Source organism: Coregonus clupeaformis, chromosome 10, assembly GCF_020615455.1.
Source record: "Coregonus clupeaformis isolate EN_2021a chromosome 10, ASM2061545v1, whole genome shotgun sequence".
NCBI classification, from domain to species: Eukaryota; Metazoa; Chordata; class Actinopteri; order Salmoniformes; family Salmonidae; genus Coregonus; species Coregonus clupeaformis.
The window spans coordinates 15,701,385-15,721,633 of NC_059201.1; the positions used below are offsets into that span (position 1 = coordinate 15,701,385).

At 45.0% G+C, this 20,249-nt stretch overlaps 1 protein-coding gene across 2 annotated transcripts in view; it reads left to right on the top strand.

Annotated features, from left to right (window-relative positions):
• Positions 1-20,249, top strand: part of LOC121575213 (SLIT-ROBO Rho GTPase-activating protein 3) — a 112,140-nt gene that overhangs the window by 43,664 nt on the left and 48,227 nt on the right. For both annotated transcript variants that reach the window (XM_041888172.2, XM_041888173.2), the window contains exons 2-3: positions 3,392-3,587; positions 16,710-16,872. In XM_041888172.2, coding sequence (XP_041744106.2) covers positions 3,392-3,587; positions 16,710-16,872 — 359 coding nt within the window. The remainder of the gene's footprint in view (positions 1-3,391; positions 3,588-16,709; positions 16,873-20,249) is intronic.

Consider the following 20,249-nt stretch of genomic DNA (forward strand, 5'->3'; position numbering starts at 1 on the left):
GAAGGTACAGAGGTGCCGTTCCCCTCACTGCTCCATAGGCAAGCACCATGGTCTTGTAGCGGATGCGAGCTTCAACTGGAAGCCAGTGGAGTGTGCGGAGGAGGGGGGGTGACGTGAGAGAACTTGGGAAGGTTGAACACCAGACGGGCTGCGGCATTCTGGATGAGTTGTAGGGGTTTAATGGCACAGGCAGGGAGGACAGCCAACAGCGAGTTGCAGTAGTCCAGACGGGAGATGACAAGTGCCTGGATTAGGACCTGTGCCGCTTCCTGTGTAAGGCAGGGTCGTACTCTCCGAATGTTGTAGAGCATGAACCTGCAGGAGCGGGTCACCGCCTTGATGTTGGCGGAGAACGACAGGGTGTTGTCCAGGGTCACGCCTAGGCTCTTCGCACTCTGGGAGGAGGACACAGCGGAGTTGTCAACCGTGATGGCGAGATCATGGAACGGGCAGTCCTTCCCCGGGAGGAAGAGCAGCTCCGTCTTGCCAGGGTTCAGCTTGAGGTGGTGATCCGTCATCCATACTGATATGTCTGCCAGACATGCAGAGATGCGATTCGCCACCTGGTTATCAGAAGGGGGAAAGGAGAAGATTAGTTGTGTATCGTCAGCGTAGCAATGATAGGAGAGACCATGTGAGGATATGACAGAGCCAAGTGACTTGGTGTATAGGGAGAAAAGGAGAGGGCCTAGAACTGAGCCTTGGGGGACACCAGTGGTGAGAGCACGTGGTGCGGAGACAGCTTCTCGCCACGCCACTTGGTAGGAGCGACCGGTCAGGTAGGACGCAATCCAGGAGTGAGCCGCGCCGGAGATGCCCAGCTCGGAGAGGGTGGAGAGGAGGATCTGATGGTTCACAGTATCAAAGGCAGCAGACAGGTCTAGAAGGACAAGAGCAGAGGAGAGAGAGTTAGCTTTAGCAGTGCGGAGAGTCTCCGTGACACAGAGAAGAGCAGTCTCAGTTGAATGACCAGTCCTGAAACCTGATTGGTTTGGATCAAGAAGGTCATTCTGAGAGAGATAGCATGAATGGTCTCAGGATGCTTTACTATTGGCATGACACAGGACTGATGGTAGCGCTCACCTTCTCTTCTCCGGACAAGGTGTTTTCCGGATGCCCCAAACAATCGGAAAGGGGATTCATCAGAGAAAATGACTTTACCCCAGTCCTCAGCAGTCCAATCCCTGTACCTTTTGCAGAATATCAGTCTGTCCCTGATGTTTTTCCTGGAGAGAAGTGGGTTCTTTGCTGCCCTTCTTGACACCAGGGCATCCTCCAAAAGTCTTCGCCTCACTGTGCGTGCAGATGCACTCACACCTGCCTGCTGCCATTCCTGAGCAAGCTCTGCACTGGTGGTGCCCCGATCCCGCAGCTGAATCAACTTTAGGAGACGGTCCTGGCGCTTGCTGGACTTTCTTGGGCGCCCTGACGCCTTCTTCACAACAATTGAACCTCTCTCCTTGAAGTTCTTGATGATCCGATAAATGGTTGATTTAGGTACAATCTTACTAGCAGCAATATCCTTGCCTGTGAAGCCCTTTTTGTGCAAAGCAATGATGACGGCACGTGTTTCCTTGCAGGTAACCATGGTTAACAGAGGAAGAACAATGATTTCAAGCACCACCCTCCTTTTAAAGCTTCCAGTCTGTTATTCTAACTCAATCAGCATGACAGAGTGATCTCCAGCCTTGTCCTCGTCAGCACTCTCACCTGTGTTAACGAGAGAATCACTGACATGATGGCAGCTGGTCCTTTTGTGGCCGGGCTGAAATGCAGTGGAAATGTTTTTGGGGGATTAAGTTAATTTTCATGGCAAAGAGGGACTTTGCAATTAATTGCAATTCATCTGATCACTCTTCATGACATTCTGGAGTATATGCAAATTGCCATCATCAAAACTGAGGCAGCAGACTTTATGAAAATTGTACATTATATTCAGCAGGCAGTCGTTTCTCATCTTCCTAAAGAGATGTTCAATAGCCCAGGGTGGAACCAGGGGAAACAGTCTGTTTGAAAACAGAAAAGACTGCTACAATACAAACTCAGGAACCAACATTAAGCTTCCAACTCTTTCAGACATGATGTGTGGTGCTGATTGACAGCTTTGCCTGAGGGATGTTAGAGAGAGAAACAATTTGTTAACACAGTGAGCTGCTTGGAAATATGTGACAGGACATTTCATGGTTGTTAGGTGTGCAAGGTGAAAACCGTTATTTTCCAGCCAACTGGCAATGATTTGGGGGAAAGAACAAGCCCAGTTTAAAAAAGTAGAAACTGTGTGAATGTTGATGATATTTCAGTGCCCTCCGTAACCTATTTCACGGTTGGAAAATAATCCTTGGCGCAACTATCATAACTGAATTATGATAGACCCATAATAAGATAAAGTATTAAATGTCTCTTTTGCACTTTAAAACAAATGTATCTTGAATAAATCCACAGAATGGTTTAGGGTGCTGTAAAACAAATATACTGAACAAAAATATAAACGCAACATGTAGTGTTGGTCCCATGTTTCATGAGCTGAAATAAAAGATCCCTTAAATTTCTCTTACATTTTGTGCACAAATTTGTTTACATCCCTGTTAGTGAGCATTTTTCCTTTACTAAAATAATCCATCCACCTGACAGTTGTGGCATATCAAGAAGCTGATTAAACAGCATGATACTTACACAGGTGCACCTTGTGCTGCGGACAATAAAAGGCCACTCTTAAATGTGCAGTTCTGTCACACAACACAATGCCACAGATGTCAACATTTTTAGGGAGCGTGCAATTGGCATGCTGCCTGCAGGAATGTCCACCAGAGCTGTTGCCAGAGAATTGAATGTTCGTTTCTCTACCATAAGCCGCCTCCAACATTGTTTTAGAGAATTTGGCAGTACGTCCAACCAGCCTCACAACCGCAGACCACGTGTAACCACGCCAGCCCAGGACCTCCACATCCGGCTTTTTCACCTGCGGGATCATCTGAGACCAGCCACCAGGACAGCTGATGAAACTGAGTAGCATTTCTGTCTGTAATAAAGCCCTTTTGTGGGGAAAAACTCATTCAGATTGGCTGGGTCTGGCTCCCCAGCGGGTGGGCCTGTCGCCCAAGTGGGTGCCTAATGAATGTATGTCAATTGACTGATTTTCTTAAATGAACTGTAACTCATTAAAATCGTTGAAATTGTTGCATGTTGCGTTTATATTTTTGTTCAGTATACATAAACTCTTCTCAGATAAATGTTTTCAGAATAAGACACATTTGGGGGAGCATGTTTTAACAAAGATGGCAAACATGGCTATGGTAGGGTTGACTGAATCCAGCCCCATGCCCTGATACGTTAGAGATGATGACTCTGTTATGACTGATTGACTCGTCCTGTTTTGTGTTTTGATGCATAGAGATCCGTAACCAGCTGGTGGAGCAGTTCAAATGCCTGGAGCAGCAGTCCGAGTCTCGTATCCAGCTTCTGCAGGACCTGCAGGACTTCTTCCGCCGCAAGGCTGAGATCCAGCTGGAGTACTCCCGCAGCCTGGAGAAACTGGCAGAGCGCTTTTCCAACAAGATCCGCAGCTCCAGAGAACACCACCAGTTCAAGTGAGTATCCCTCCTTGCAGAGATGAGACCACCACACCGCTAAAGACCACCTAGCTTCAAACTGAGCCAAACATTTAAACTGTATGTGAGGCAGCGAGGGATTGTGTGTGCATGTGTGTGTTCATGCAAGTGTGTGTTTGTGTGTCTACTTGCCTTGCCAGAACATGTCTACTCTGTTTGTGTGTTTGCTTGGGTGTGCAGATAAATGTTTTATATTGTCTTAGAGCGTGTGAACTTGTTGAGTACACATGGAGTTACATCCGTTCTTGCCAAGTTTTTCTCCCCAGATCTCAAACTACTCCACCCTCTTTTTCTCACTGTAATCTGTCCAAAAACGACTCCTGCTGCATTTTAGGTTCACTGCATAGCCTTTGGATATAAATGTCCTTCTTAAAATACGCAAGAAGATAATGATTTTTCCTCTTTACTCATTAGAAATCTCAAACCATCCAATGGCGATAGAAAAGTAATCTCATTCTGGATGAAACCTCAATTTTAATTGGCAAAGCTGATACTCAGCACTCCAGTGCAGAATGTCCCCATATAAAGCTCTTGTTCCTGTAGCTCTGGGCTGAGGAGGGACTCAAAGCCAGCCAGGCCTTACCAGTATTATCCTATAGGGTCGAGGCACGGCTGGGGCAATGCATGCTACGAGACTGGGCCTTGTTTTCCATCACATCAATGGATAAATAGATTTTTCTCTGCCATTTAGGCATGCCAGTGATATATTTACAGCTTGCTAGCTAGCCCCAGCCTTTACACTGGAGCGTTTGAGTACAGTGCAGTTTTATGCTGTAAAATGTACTCCTCGTCCTCTGTCTGTACAGTATGTACTGTACTCCCAACTTTTTAATATAATGTAACACATTCTAAAGGTTAACTATTTTAATATGATAACAGTGATCATAACAGTAGTTTTTAAACTTTGCATGTCAGTGCAGGCAGTAAAGTAGAGAGGGGGTGTTTCAGAAGTGTGTCATCCGGTTAGTTCAGGCCCTGGTGAATTCGATGGGGATTTGACTCAGTAATTGAGACCAACTGTTTTCGAGCAGGCAGCTTGCACCAGGGTCCCCAAGGCCATGCTGACAGTAGACAGGCATGTTCTGCTGCAGAAGCTATGGCTTAACCAAGACACTTACTGTATAGTAGATCTTCTAGTAGACCAGTTCAAACAGTTCTTGAAGAGCAGGCACCAGCCACACAATTCTTACCAGACTCAGCATCTCATCTTCCTCTGCCACCTCAATGCTTTCACCAAGACTGCCTCAACCACTGGACTCACTCTCATAGGGCTGCAGTATAAAGCAGCCGTCTAGAAGTCTGTAGCCGCAGAGTCTTTGGCTGTGTGTAGTTGTCTGACGACACACACACACACACACACACACACACACACACACACACACACACACACACACACACACACACACACACACACACACACGCGCGCGCACACACACACACACACACACACACACACTGAAGATCTGTGTGTTGGCAACAACGAAGTGTGACATTTTGATTACACACACTTCTTTATGAGGGCCACGTTGGCTTCCTTTGGACTCCATTAACCCAAACAAACACAAACATAAAAATGTTCAATCAATTAGCTTTGACAGTGTCCTTGTTAAAGACCCTCGCTTCATAAATAAACCCTGGGCACAACATCTACTGTGTATATATATATCACACACAACACATATGTAATATGGATACTCTCTGGCTGTCTCTCAAATATGCATGCGCTCATGTGTCCTGTCTTTCACTGTGGTCTCGCTGTGTCTTTAGTTTAGATACAAACAAGCCCCAACTCTCAGTTTCTCCCCTGATCTTTTGTCTCTCTGTGGATATTTCTGAGTTGCCACAGCAGCCCAGCTCTCTGTGGAAGGATAGGCCATGAGCAGCATGACTTCTCCGGTGCCTAGCAACTCATGCATGGCAGTCCCCTGCCTCTGCTATACACTGCACAGCACTATGGGAAATGAAAACAGCACAGTTAAAGACTCTGGTCAGCCAGGGTAGGGCAGAGGTCCACATTGAGCTGCTGGGTCACTGCCCCGGTCTTGTTGGCTTAACCCACACCATACAAATACGGCTTTATGAGCTGAGTTAATGACAGTAGTCACTGATGCTATGCCCAATGCCACTGTACTTTACAGCTGCACTGCCATGGGGCTGTATGTCTGCTCGGTCTCCTCTTGGCTCATGTACATTAACATATCAGGCAACTATAGTATCTCTCGACTAATTCAGATGAGGGTGAAATATCCCAACACCCGCCTCTGATTGGCCCATATGAAGGGAAAAGCTGAGGGCATCAGTATGCAAGAGATCCCTGCAGCTCAGCTCAGTTCAGCCCCTAATGTTCCAGCCTGCCTGGGTCTCTGCTTGGGATCTGTCAGTCTGGTCCCAGTCAACCCACCCAACCCCACCAAAACACCAACCACCAGAAGTCTATTTTCTATTACATCAAATGGTGGCCTCACTGTCAGAGAGTTGTCAGAGAGTAGGTGAAGGCTTGTCTCTGCCCTTTAGAGGGTGCCTATCTTTTTCATTTTTTACATATAGCTGGATCTACACAACAGACATGTGACGTGGCTCTATCTTGACATTAGACCACTTGAAGATCAAACAAACTTTGATTGTGGAGTGAACTATCACTTTAAACCATTTCGTCTGTGGGGCTTCGGGCACTTCCTATTGCTCCTAGAATGATCTTCAATGTCTATGAGACAGACAAAATAAATTGATTGAGGAGACGTTTTGGGGTTTATCATTAAATGGGGATTTTAATCACCACCTATTAAACTAATATGGTATATCAGTCAAAACAGTGATTAAACATTATCAACAGCAAGCAAGCCATTATAAAGCAGCTCATTTTATATTGAAAGGAAACATAACCTGTCTGAGAGAGATAAGATAAAGCTTGCATTAACGTCCAAACCTGTGTGTTCATGTGTTTGTGCGTGTGCCTGCCTGTGTGCATGTGTTGTGTTGTGTTGTGTGTGTGTGTGTCCGTGTGTGTGCCTGCCTGCCTTTATGCGCGTGTGCATGTGTGGGTAGGAGGGGGTCATTAATGATTGTCCTGGTATCGCGCTGAGCCAGATTGTCTCCTCCACGCTCGTTCTGCTTGACTACAAACACTCTGGTGGCCTCCTCTTATTTTTCTTAACCCTAGTTCCATTTGATGTTGCTGCCTGCAATCTCTGTCCAGCTCCCTGTCTGGCTGCAAAACACAAAACATGAGACTGACTTTTCATGGTTTTTCATTGTAAATAAAAACAGTACTGTTTCGTATTAAAAACCAAACCAGACCATCCTGCAATGCAGTATGTAGCTACAGCCCATAACTCTGAGTTGAATTGATTGCCTTTGACATTTAATCTAATATCACATTTTCTTAATCGGTCCAAATACCAACCCCTTCGTGAACTAACATTCGCACTGTTATGCATGGGGTTGCTTGGTTGGTGTACTTGCCTGTGGGGCAGAGGCAGACCAAGGGCTGCCAAAGGCTTAGAATGAATATTTTTTAGGCTAGACTACATACATGCTGTACATCATATTCTGTCTGTACAGATTGCTTTGCACCAATGCATTTCTAATTTACGGACATTAGTGAGAACCATACGGCCTCTGTTCTGTGTGCCCACCAGTCCTAACCAGCCCACTGACTGTACAGCCCCTCATCATCTGTACAGCCCACATCACTGAGTCTTTCCCCGGTGGTCTAGTGTTAAAGGTTAAACTATAGTGTTAAAGGTTCAACTATATCCCTGTCAGAAAGAGAGGCTGGGTGTGTTCACAGCAAACATCAAACTCCTCTCCAAGGGAAATTGTGAGAGGCTTGTAGTCCCATATCCCTTTGGTTTACAACCTCAACTGGATGACATCAGTATCAGCAGAACCAGGCAGGGTTCTAATGTGTGTGTGTGTGTGTGTGTGTGTGTGTGTGTGTGTGTGTGTGTGTGTTTAACAAATGTTATTTGTCACGCTTTGTAAACAACAGATGCCCTTCCCAACAATGCAGAGAGAAAAAAATAGAAAGATAACAACAAGGAATAAATACACAATGAGTAACGATAATCTGGCTATTTACACGGGGTGCCAGTACTGAATCGATGTGCAGCGGTATGAGGTCATTGAGGTTGATATGTACAGTGGTTTGTGAAAGTATTCACCCCCCTTGGCATTTTTCCTATTTTGTTGCCTTACATTTTTGGGGGGTTTGTATCATTTGATTTACACAACATGCCTACCACTTTGAAGATGCAAAATATGTTGTATTGTGAAACAAACAAGAAATAAGACAAAAAAACAGAAAACTTGAGCGTGCAAAACTGCTCCAGCTCCTTCAAGTTGGATGGGTTCCGCTGGTGTACAGCAATCCTTAAATCATACCACAGATTCCCAATTGGATTGAGGTCTGGGCTTTGACTAGGCCATTCCAAGACATTTAAATGTTTCCCCTTAAACCACTCGAGTGTTGCTTTAGCAGTATGCTTAGGGTCATTGTCCTGCTGGAAGGTGAACCGTCCCAGTTTCAAATCTCTGGAAGACTGAAACAGGTTTCCCTCAATAATTTCCTTGTATTTAGCGCCATCCATCATTCCTTCAATTCTGACTAGTTTCCCAGTCCCTGCCGATGAAAAACATCCCCACAGCATGGTGTTCTCGGGGTGATGAGAGGTGTTGGGTTTGCGCCAGACATAGCGTTTTCCTTGATGGCCAAAAAGCTCAATTTTAGTCTCATCTGACCAGAGTACCTTCTTCCATATGTTTGGGGAGTCTCCCACATGCCTTTTGGCGAACACCAAATGTGTTTGCTTATTTTTTTCTTTAAGCAATGGCTTTTTTCTGGCCACTCTTCTGTAAAGCCCAGCTCTGTGGAGTGTGCGGCTTAAAGTGGTCCTGTGGACAGATACTCCAATCTCCGCTGTGGAGCTTTGCAGCTCCTTCAGGGTTATCTTTGGTCTCTTTGTTGCCTCTCTGATTAATGCCCTCCTTGCCTGGTCCGTGAGTTTTGTTTGGCAGCCCTCTCTTGGCAGGTTTGTTGTGGTGCCATATTCTTTCCATTTTTTAATAATGGATTTAATGGTGCTCCGTGGGATAATTTTTATAACCCAACCCTGATCTGTACTTCTCCACAACTTTGTCCCTGACCTGTTTAGAGAGCTCCTTGGTCTTCATGGTGCTGCTTGCTTGGTGGTGCCCTTTGCTTAGTGGTGTTGCAGACTCTGGGGCCTTTCAGAACAGGTATTTATATATACTGAGATCATGTGACAGATCATGATTGCACACAGGTTGATTTTATTTAACTAATTATGTAACTTCTGAAGGTAATTGGTTGCACCAGATCTTATTTAGGGGCTTCATAGCAAAGGGAGTGAATACATATACACGCACCACTTTTACGTTATTAATAAAATAAAAAAAATTGAAACAAGTTATTTTTTTCATTTCACTTCACCAATTTGGCTCGGAGGTAGAAGCTGTTCAGGATCCTGTTGGTTCCAGACTTTGTGCATCGGTACCAAGTCTGGAACCAACGCCGTGCGGTAGCAGAGAGAATTGTCCTGGATGGCAGGGAGCTCGGCCCCAGTGATGTACTGGGCCATACGCAATACCCTCTGTAGCCCATTGTGGTCGGATGCCAAGCAGTTGCCATACCAAGCAGTGATGCAGCCATTCAAGATGCTCTCAATGGTGCAGCTGTATAACTTTTTTGGGATCTGAGGGTCCTTGCCTAATCTTTTCAGCCTCTTGAGGGGGAAGAGGCATTGATCGTGCCTTCTTCACGACTTTGTTGGTGTGTGTGGACCATGTTCATTCCTTTATCGAAGTGGACATCGAGGAACTTGAAGCTCTCGACCCGCTCCGCTACAGCCCCTTCGATGTGGATGGGGGCGTGCTCGGCCCTCCATTTCCTGTAGTCCATGATCAGCTCGGTTGTCTTGCTGATGTTGAGGGAAAGGTTGTTGTTCTGGCGTCACACTGCCAGGTCACTGACCTCCTCCCTATAGGCTGTCGTATCGTCGTCAGTGATCAGGCCTACCACCTTCGTGTCATCAGCAAACTTAATGATGTTGGAGTCATGCAGGGCCACACAGTTGTGGGTGAACAGGGAGTACAGGAGTGGACTAAGCACGCAACCCTGAGGGGCCCCCGTGTTGAGGATCAGCTTGGTGGATGTGTTGTTGCCTACCCTCACCACCTGGGGGCGGCCCGTCAGGAAGTCCAGAATCCATTTGCAGAGGGAGGTGTTCAGTCCCAGGGTCCTGAGCTTAGTGGTGAGCTTGGAGGGCATTATGGTGTTGAACGCTGAGCTGTAGTCAATGAACAGCATTCTCAGATAGGTGTTCCTCTTATCAAGGTGGGAGATTGCAGTGTGGAGTGCAATAGAGATTGTGTCATCTGTGGATCTGTTGGGGTGGTATGCGAATTGGAGTGGGTCCAGGGTGTCTGGGATGATGGTGTTGAGCCTTTCAAAGCATTTCATGACCAGCCTTTCAAAGCATTTCATGGCTACAGATGTGCGTGCTACGGGGCGATAGTCATTTATCAAATCAAATCAAATCAAATTGTATTTGCCACATGCGCCGAATACAACAGGTGTAGACATTACCGTGAAATGCTTACTTACAGCCCTTAACCAACAATGCATTTATTTTTTAATAAAAATGTAAAATAAAACAACAACAAAAAAGTGTTGAGAAAAAAAGAGTAGAAGTCAAATAAAATAACAGTAGGGATGCCACACACAGGGGGGTACCGGTGCAGAGTCAATGTGCGGGGGCACCGGCCAGTCGAGGCAGCTGAGGCAATATGCACATGTGGGCAGAGCCAAAGCGACCATGCGTAAACAATTAACAGAGTAGCAGCAGCGCAAAAAGATTTAGACCGATAACATTGGCGTTCTTGGGCACAGGGACTATGGCAGTCTGCTTGAAACATGTAGGAATTACAGACAGGGTCAGGGAGAGGTTGAAAATGCCAGTGAAGACACTTGCCAGCTGATCAGCGCATGCTCTAGGTACGTGTCCTGGTAAACCATTTGGCCCCGCAGCAAACTCCTCAATGTTATGGGATGAATCCCGGAACATATTCCAGTCTGTGCCAGCGAAACAGTCGTGTAGCTTAGCATCCGCTTCATCTGACCACTTCCATAATGAGCGCATCACTTGTACTTCCTGTTTTAGTTTTTGCTTGTAAGCAGGAATCAGGAGGATGGAGTTATTGTCAGATTTGCCAAAAGGAGGACGAGGGAGAGCTTTGTATGCGTTTCTGTGTGTGGGGTAAAGGTTACATGCTGGTAAAAATGAGGTAACCCCCCCCCAACACCACCACCACAACCACACTGCTCTGGCCTAGGCTGCAGCTGCTTACTATCAAATGTTGGCACTGCCTCCTTTCCCCAAAAAATTGGTTCTGCTGAAAGATCTGCAAATCAGCATCGGTGCCTATTGAAGCCCTGCTTGAAAGCAATGGAAATGCATTTGAACTGCAAAGCTGGGGCTGTGTGCCCACGTTTCCCCCCTGTCTTTTGATATCACATTTGATTGTGTCTGTCCTTTCCTCGCTCTTCCAGAGGAAGAAACAGCAGGCAGTGCGGAGTGGATTAAAATCCCTTTACAGAGCTCTGAGTTTTGATGTGCATCCCAAATGACGCCCTATTCCCTATATAGTGCGCTACTTTTTAACAGGGCCCTGGTCAAAATTAGTGCACAATACAAGGAACAGGATGCCATTTGGGAAGTAGCCCTGGTGTGATTAATGTTGCCCAATTCCTTGTGGAAGTTCAGATGAAGGCGTTCTATACATCCATGACTAAAGAGTGAAAATGTTTCTACACATCAGTTAAACTTGTTAAGGGTATAGACTGATTATGGAAACAGTTTATCAGCTATTCATCCTTGAACGAAAGGATTAGCGAGGCATCTTCAGATTCTGAAGACGCACGAACGCACACACACACGCACTCGACATGCACGCACATACACACACCAGGGTTTCCATTAGGAAAATGTGGAGCTGGACAATCTGACCTGGAAGATTTTAATTTACCGGCCATTTGAGAAATATACCGGACCCATATGCATTGGGTGCGTAACTCGTTAGGGCGTCCACCCACGGTGCTCAGGATGACAGAAATCACATTTAGATTATGGTAATCGATCTTAACAGAACATGCAACTCATGTAATGAAGCAGACAATAAAACGTTTTATTAAATAACGGCCGAAATGTAATTAGCGGGAAAACACCATTCTAAACAGTGCACCTGGGAAAACACCATTCTGAACAGCACACCTGATAGCGGTTACTAATATGACTAGGATTGTGCGTTTGGCTTCTGGACAACGAAAGAAAGTTGATATGAAAACCAATGGAACAGGAGATGAATGGCATAGCGGTGTGTCCAATAGGGAAGTAAGTGCAAATAAATGTGCCCAAATTATATAATTACTCCTGTCTATACACAAGCTCGTAGGTCTATGCCTATTTGGGAAACCCATAATTTGGGCAGCGTGTGTGGCAGTAGGGCTAGCTGATTATTGAGTTGCAGCTGTCAGTGAAAAGCATCTCAAATATGTGTGAAGATAATGTGTCTTGAGCATAATTTAAAATGTTGAGACAAGGAAAAGTATGTAAGATATAGATATAGACGAGATTTGTTAATTCGTTCATTGTCTTTTCTTTGGAGTGGTCCACATGAGCAATGAGCATGTGTCTAGTTTCTCTGTCCTGATAATGTTGAGGGAGCGCGCGCGCCTGAGCACGCATAGACGTACCTTGCCTTCTGCGCGGAAATGTAGGAAAGTGTTTTTTTAACATCGACTGCTAATGATAATATAGTAAAACTATAGTTCCTCACTATTGGAAAAATCATTCTAACAATCTCCCCCTTGATAATTGCCAAACCTCGGTGTGAAAGAGCAATTGAAGTTATAGGCCTATTGCTGCATTGGCCTATAGGCTATGAGTTCCATGCGCTAATTTCTTTATAGCTGCCATATGGCAGAGGCTGGTGATCTTGAGTTGACTTTAAACTTTTAGATTTGTATAATTTTAATTCAGATTTTTATGTTTAACCACGTGACAATGATTTTGCGAAACGAAAACGTTATTATTGAAATGAAACTGTTCCGAACGTGGTCCTCTGTAGCTCAGCTGGTAGAGCACGGCGCTTGTAACGCCAAGGTAGTGGGTTCGATCCCCGGGACCACCCATACACAAAAAATGTATGCACGCATGACTGTAAGTCGCTTTGGATAAAAGCGTCTGCTAAATGGTATATTATTATTAAAAAGCGCATAGGAAAAAAAGATACAACGCATAAGAAATATGTTTTGTAAACACATTTGAAATGCTTCTTATTGTAATTTTTGCTCGGCATCAGACTAATTTCCACTCAGATGAGAATTCACAAACTGACATTTATTTTATCAGCAGACAAAGCTCTGACTGATGTGTAGTTCCTTTTTGGTGTAGCCATCCTAATTACCTTCAGAAGTCCTAGTCATATTTAAGAAAAACATTAGGAAATGTGGCTGGCTACATTCTTTCTATGATAAACAGAAATATGATGTCCATGCATAGTTTTTTCAAAAAAGACTGTGCGTTTTCATTGTAAGCTCAATTAACCTACTTGTGTGGCTGACAGCCAAATAGCGTTGCACTTCTGTTGTTTTCTGATGAAAATGAAGCTATTTTCTGCCAAATGTATTACACTAATGTATTTTCTGTGAATGAAAACTGTAGTTACAGTAGATGTCCCTGATCACTCAGTTGAAGCAAAAAAAACACACTGTTGATTTTCAATATAAAACGCGACCCCTGTCAATACACAGCTGGACTCACCTGCTCCCGCTTTCTCCAGTTGTGCTATTTACAAACAAACACGTGACTGGCTCAACTGTTCGGGGGAACTACGGTAAGCATCATGATGTAAAATAGACAGGTGAAATGAAGAATGCAATCTGCTTCATCTTCTAACATATTGCACAAATTGACTGCAGGTCTTTACTTAAAAAGTAGCTACCAATTTTAAAATGTATAGAAAAACTTCAAATAAATAGTTTCAACAATATTGATGGTATTGAAAAACCATCCCCTGGCTATTTCGAAATACCCTGGTGTACCCTGGTGTACGGTATATAGGGTATACTGTCCAAGCCTACCGAGGTCTGATTTAGGATCATACTGTCTGTCTGAAAAGGAGGTACTGTTATAGTTATACTAGAGCTGTGACCTGTGGGTCTACAACCCACTGCTCCATTACTATAAAACCAGGGCTGCATTTATCACTGGGTGAAAATAATCAGCTCCCTTCCTCTCTCTCTCCCGGAGCAGAGATGTGTCCTGCTGCAGCCGCACAGCCACACAGGCCTAATTGCTTGCCTTTTTGTTCCCAGTTCCTGTGAAATGAGGACAGCAGCTGGGGAGAAGAGAGCCTGCGTCCTTTTCTCTTTCCTCAGGAAAAGGGTTTAACCAACAGCCCAGAGAAACAATGACAGGCCTGGCCAGATTCTCAGATGTCTCTTTTCGGAGGCTCTGCTAATAGTTATGGTCTCGTGGTGTGGGTGGGTGGGTTTTTGCAGCGTTGGCAGTTTCAGTGCTGCATTGAACGTCACAATGAATAGGCTACTTTGTCACAGAGTGTTGGAACTCCCTCCCTATCTATATCTATATCTATATCTATATCTGTCTGTCTGTCTGTCTGTCTGTCTGTCTGTCTGTCTGTCTGTCTGTCTGTCTGTCTGTCTGTCTGTCTGTCTGTCTGTCTGTCTGTCTGTGTCTACCAGGCAACACACAACTAGCCCTGAGCTCCTGTCACGGTAAACAGCTGACTTTATTTTAATAATCAGGGGAAATAAGTGATTTTACGAGCAGATGAATATTTTATCAGGGATTACAGGGGCTTGGAGATGCCTGCTCAGCATTTTTGCCGAACCAAGGGAGGTGGAGTACAGTACTATAGACAGAGAGCCTTGTGAATAGAGCCTTGTTGCTTGGATGGCTAGGGAGCAGGGAGAGTGTGTGTGTGAGCCTGGTCGTGCTTAAGGAGGGGATTAAGCATCTCTGGCCACTCTAAGGGATTAGGAGAGGATAGAGGTGCCTGGTCCCTAGGCCTCTCATCCACAAACACCAATTACACAGCGAGGAGCTGCTGCTCTAACAACCAGATAGGTCACTCAACCGGAACTGTTACAGAATGAGGGCTGTGCTGAGACAGGACATAGGCCATCCCAGAAGGCAAGGAGAACATGTTTCATCACATTGAGTTTCTAATGTGGTTAGAGAGTCACCCACAGGCCTATTGTTTCCTCTATCTAGTCTCTCTGAGACCATTAATCACTTTTCATAGCAACAGAAAGTTCAGTTTAATCGTTCTATTATTACTAGTGACCTCTTGATTATTGAACTGACCCCAATGTGGTTTAATTGGGGGATTTGCTCATCTCATTCAAATTACTTTCCCATTCCTCTTGATTACAAAACTGTAAAAGTCATTTCTAAACCGTGATCAGATGGACAATGCTTAATCAGATATTTTCAAATGCAGAAGTCTGAAAGCCTACTTTCATAGTATAATATTAGACACATCCATTTTCTGCCTAACTTCTTCTTTGCAGCAAGCATCCTTCCTCAAATGGTGAGACATCTTGGGCCAGCTGAGTTGACCTGCTATAGCATCTTGCCAGAGTCTTACAGTATGTTAGCTGTGTCCATTGTGGTGTTGTGCTGTGGGGGTAAGTGGGGGAATAATGGTAGCAACACTCTGGAGCAGACATATATCAGCTTCTTAGAGGTGATTAGCAGTGCGGAAGCTCTCTGTAGAGGGGAGCCTTTGATCAGCGCTCATCATTTGTCAGCGCTCATCATTTTTCTCTGAAGCAAGTGCATGTGCAGTTTTCACCTCGGCTCAGTGAAACCCTCTGCTGCTATCAATGTGTGTGTGTGTGGGGGGGCATTGTGTTCGTGTGTGTGACTGTGTGTGTGTGAACATACACTGGAGGGGGATGCAGTAAAAGCTGATTAGGCTTCAGTCAGAGCCCATTCCTGTCAGGGTCATTATGGTAACCAGCGTTAAGGATTTAAGCAATCAATGCTGTGTCAGACTGGAGCGCTGCGAGGAGAAACGATTGGCGTCTGTTCTAGGATAGTGCCATCACTGTAGAGCAGGGGTGTCAAACTCATTCCATAGAGGGCCTTGTGTCTGCGGATTTGTCTTTTTTTCTTTCAATTAAGACCAGGTGCGGGGAGTTCTTTACTAATTAGTGACCTTAATTAATCAATCAAGTACAAGGGAGGAGCGAAAACCCGCAGACACTCGGCCCTCCATGGAATGAGTTTGACACGTGCCATAGAGGGAGGGAGGGCGGGAGAGAGAGATGGCGGAAAGGATGTGAGCGATAAGGAGGGAATGAAATGAAAGAGGGAGAGAGACAGAGAGAGAGGCAGCGAAAGAGAAAGGGGGAATGAGGTAGGGAGAGAGAGAGAGAGAGAGAGAGAGAGAGAGAGAGAGAGAGAGAGAGAGAGAGAGAGAGGAGAAGAGAAAGCGAGAGTGTGGTGTGATGTCTGATGTCAGTGTGGTTAAGTCTCTGCAGTCAGCCAACAGTGGGATCATGCAGCAGCTGTATTATTTACTGGGAAAAGGAATCAGTCTCAGAAGCCCTCATGTTGTACTCCAACAAAAGCTGTTAAATACACAAACACAATGCCTGTGTATGTGTTGTGTTGTCTGTTTGTGTGTTGTATACCCAGCGCAACCCTGGGTAATATAGGCTGCTCACTCATATTCACTGGGGTGGGCTATGCTCAACTTAATGGCAAGTCATCAACCTGTCAGTCTGTCTGGTGCACAAAATGAAAATAAATGATTAGGGTGAAGTCGAAGGCTTTTTCTGTGGGAGTTCAGATATTTGTTCTGACCATCACTTTGTCTGTTTATACTCCTATGTGTTGAGCCTGTTGAATAGACATCCTAATCAGATAGTAGACCTTTGAAATATTGAAATGATGAAAGCAGAGACAAACCACAGGTATGTACAGTATGTTACAGTAACACTTTGCTGATCACTCTAACGTCACCTCCTCTCTGTGTTGTTGTGTTCAGGAAGGACCAGCACCTGCTGTCCAGTGTGAACTGCTGGTACCTGGTACTGAACCAGACCAGGAGGGAGAGCAGGGACCACGCCACCCTCAACGACATCTACACCAACAATGTCATTGTCCGCCTCGCCCAGATCAGCGAGGACGTCATCCGCCTCTTCAAGAAGGTCTGTCTGTCTGTCATCCTACTGTCCGTCCGCCTGTCCTCTCCTTATCACCTGTGTTCAGAGTTGAAGATACAAGTGAGCACTAGCTTTTATCGTTCACTTGCTGAGCAGTAATGGGCAGGATGTCGATTGGCCTTTCTCTAAGATCGTTATCATACACAAATAACACCAGACCTCATTGCTCTTTTGCTTAAGGTTACGACCACATTCAAACCAGTTTTCACCTGGGCCTTTGAAATGAGTCTGAAAGAAAGCAATTTGCCTCCATCCTTTCCATATTCTTTAGTATACAGATTGATGGTTCTGTGAGACTATGTGAGCAGTGATGTGTTTTGAGCGGCTACATTATCAACTGACCCGAATGCCAGCACATTGGATTTGTATAGCTCCGTCGGGCATAAATAAGTTCCATGTGGCATGTGGAGTAGTAGTGCAGTAGCAGGGTTGAGGTAGAGCAGGGTACAGCAGGGTAGGGTACCCCCCTGGCCCCCTAACCCCCCATAGGCCCCTGCTGGTGTGAGCAGGGTCTGGCCCAGTGTCAGCACATAGCAGAGATGACTGAGGTCTAACCCAAACACCAGACCCCTGTTTACACCTGGCAGGCCTTCCTGGAGGTGAGTCCCAACCCGCGTTACCAGCCTCCATTGACACACCACTATGTGTGTGTGTGTGTGTGTGTGTCAGCAGGAATGTGAATGGGGGAAACAAGCAACACATGCTTTAGAGAGCGCCAGCCAGGGCTGAAAACAGAACAACACAGCCTCCTGTTAGTCAGTAAATTGCCCTCAAGTAGCTTTTCCTCTAGCTGGTAATATGAATGGAGCTACGCGTGCTTGCTGGCAGGCCTCGCAGTGACAATGGATAACATGTCAAAGAAATATGCTGCCTAGCTTTGTAGCTGTCAAGTAAATGAATGGAAGAGAGAGCTGAATAGGCTACAAGTCGATCAAGCAGCCCCGATGATGAAAGAAAGACCCGATGATGCCCAAGATTTCTGATATCCAGATAGTCATAAATGAATACTCCATAAATAGGGCCATGAGTTTTTCCTGACCATGTGATCTGACCTTTGACCTGACCAGGAATAACTCTGGGCCTTTTCTAGACTGGATCTGTTCTGGGAAAAAGACACAGGTCTTGGTTGTAGTATTTCTCTCCTGAGTGAGGTGTTCTCTGTTGGAGGTTTAGTAGCCTCTGAGTCTGGTTTATTTTGTCAGCCAATCAAAGCTGCTCTACAGTCAGAGGTTCCATGTCTAGAAGAGACATTTCTAATCAATGCAAAATGGAATAAAAATTACGGAATTAAAAGTTCGCTAAATGAGAAGGAGTGGGCTACAACAAGGTTGTTGTTCTTAATCATGGTGTTATTTGTTTACAAGGACGGGGAGCGCAGCATATTGTAGCCTAAATTAGCTAGTTAGCTAGCTAGCTGGCTAACTTAGTTAGCTAGCTGGCTAGCTTAGCTATCTTCTCTACATCGATTTGATGCAGTCAAGACAGGCACTGTCATGGGATGATAAGAGAACAAGCAGCTAACGTTACAAGTTTGTCTGACTAGCGTGAGCCATCGTGGCTACTTTCTAGTCTCACTCTCCATCTCACAAATGTATACACACCGGCCCCTCCTCCGCCCGCTGCTGTAGCAGCAGCAGAGCGGAACAGTCTACAAAAAACAACAACACGTATTTCGACTATACGGATATTCGAAAAAAAATCCTAATATTATTTGAATAATGAAATTATTTCAAATGGCCATACCTAACAGTGGCCCACCACTGCTAAATTGTTGCCACTGCTGCAAAAAATATGATGTTATTAAAAATGATGACCTGGCCTCCAAAAGTGTGCAAAGCTGTCATCAATGCAAAGGGTGGCTATTTGAAGAATCTCAAATATAAAATATATTTTGATTTGTTTAACACTTTTTTGGTTACTACATGATTCCATATGAGTTATTTCATAGTTTTGATGTTTTCACTATTATTCTACAATGTAGACAATAGTAAAAATAAAGAACAACCCTTGAATGAGTAGGTGTAACTTTTGACCGGTAGTGTATATATATTTCTGCCGAAACATACTTTTATGGTCGTTGACTCAATGAATGGAAGTCTGTGGGAACAGCTAGCATGTCCCCCCTGCTACATTTGCCACCACTGCAGGAAAAAATGCTAGGGGAAACACTGTGATTTTCTAGGTCGGTGCTTCCGAACCAGGGGTACTATGACCCCTGGGGGTACTTGGCCTATCCACAAGGGGACTTGAGAAGACTCATGAGACCATAGACCTACTGGTAAAATGCACGAGGGAGTACTTCAGGGGTACTCCAGCAGAGCAAAATTCAGTTGGTGGTACAGTAACAGAAAAAGGTTGGGAACCACTGGTCTAGGTTGCCTGTCTGGTATGGTAATGACTGGTTTCTCACACCCGTGGGAACATTATCAAGGTCTCACAATCTTTTTAATAAAGACATATTTTATGCTTTTACAGGTAGTTAGCTACCATTTTCAGGTAGTTATTGGTGTTTAAGGTACCCATGTCGAGCCAATTGCTCAGTCGAGAACTGCAAGATCTTGGTGAGGTGCACAGTTCAAAATTCGGTCATGAAAAATAGAACAAACAATGCAATCAGGCTCCACTGTGTTCATTTTTTCTCTATTTTTAGAGAGAAGAGAGAATTTCATGAATTTATTATTTTTGACTCGACAGCCAGAGCAGTTTTAGGCCAGCGCTATCTGACTTGACACATCCATATTCTTACTTTTCCACTCTCTGCTCCCTCAGTGCCTCTGCAGTACATTCTCTCTCTGCAGTATGTCTGACATCAGAGCCACCCATGCATACAAATGCCATTCACCAGCTGCCAGGAGGCTTTCACATATTCCTCACACAAAGAGCTTCCCACTTATCATGTTCAGGCCAAGGCACTTTCATATCTGATTTAACATGACATATTTCCTGTCCTCTCTGGGAGTTTTGAATGTAAAATAAAATAATTTGGCTACCTCTCCCTCTCTCTCCCTCTCTGTCTCTCTCTCTCTCTGCCTCTCTCTCTCTGTCTCGCTATCTTTGCTCAGTATAGTTTAAAGGGCGGACCACAGAGGGACGCACAACCATTGTCCAATCAAAGAAACCTCAGAAAATTCCATCTCAGCTGGCCCCTCCTCCTGTTGCTATGAGCCCCTCCCTCCGTGATTGATTCCACATTCCAATTTTGACTCATCAGCCTGTGTATGTTAGGGCTTGGTTTTTATGGTTATAGCTTCAACCTGTTTGGCGTAACCCATACAAAAATAGATGATGTGCGGTCAAGTATGAAAAGGGTGTGTGTGTGCCTTCAGGCAAGCTTACTTGCATCTACCTGTATCTCTCTCTCT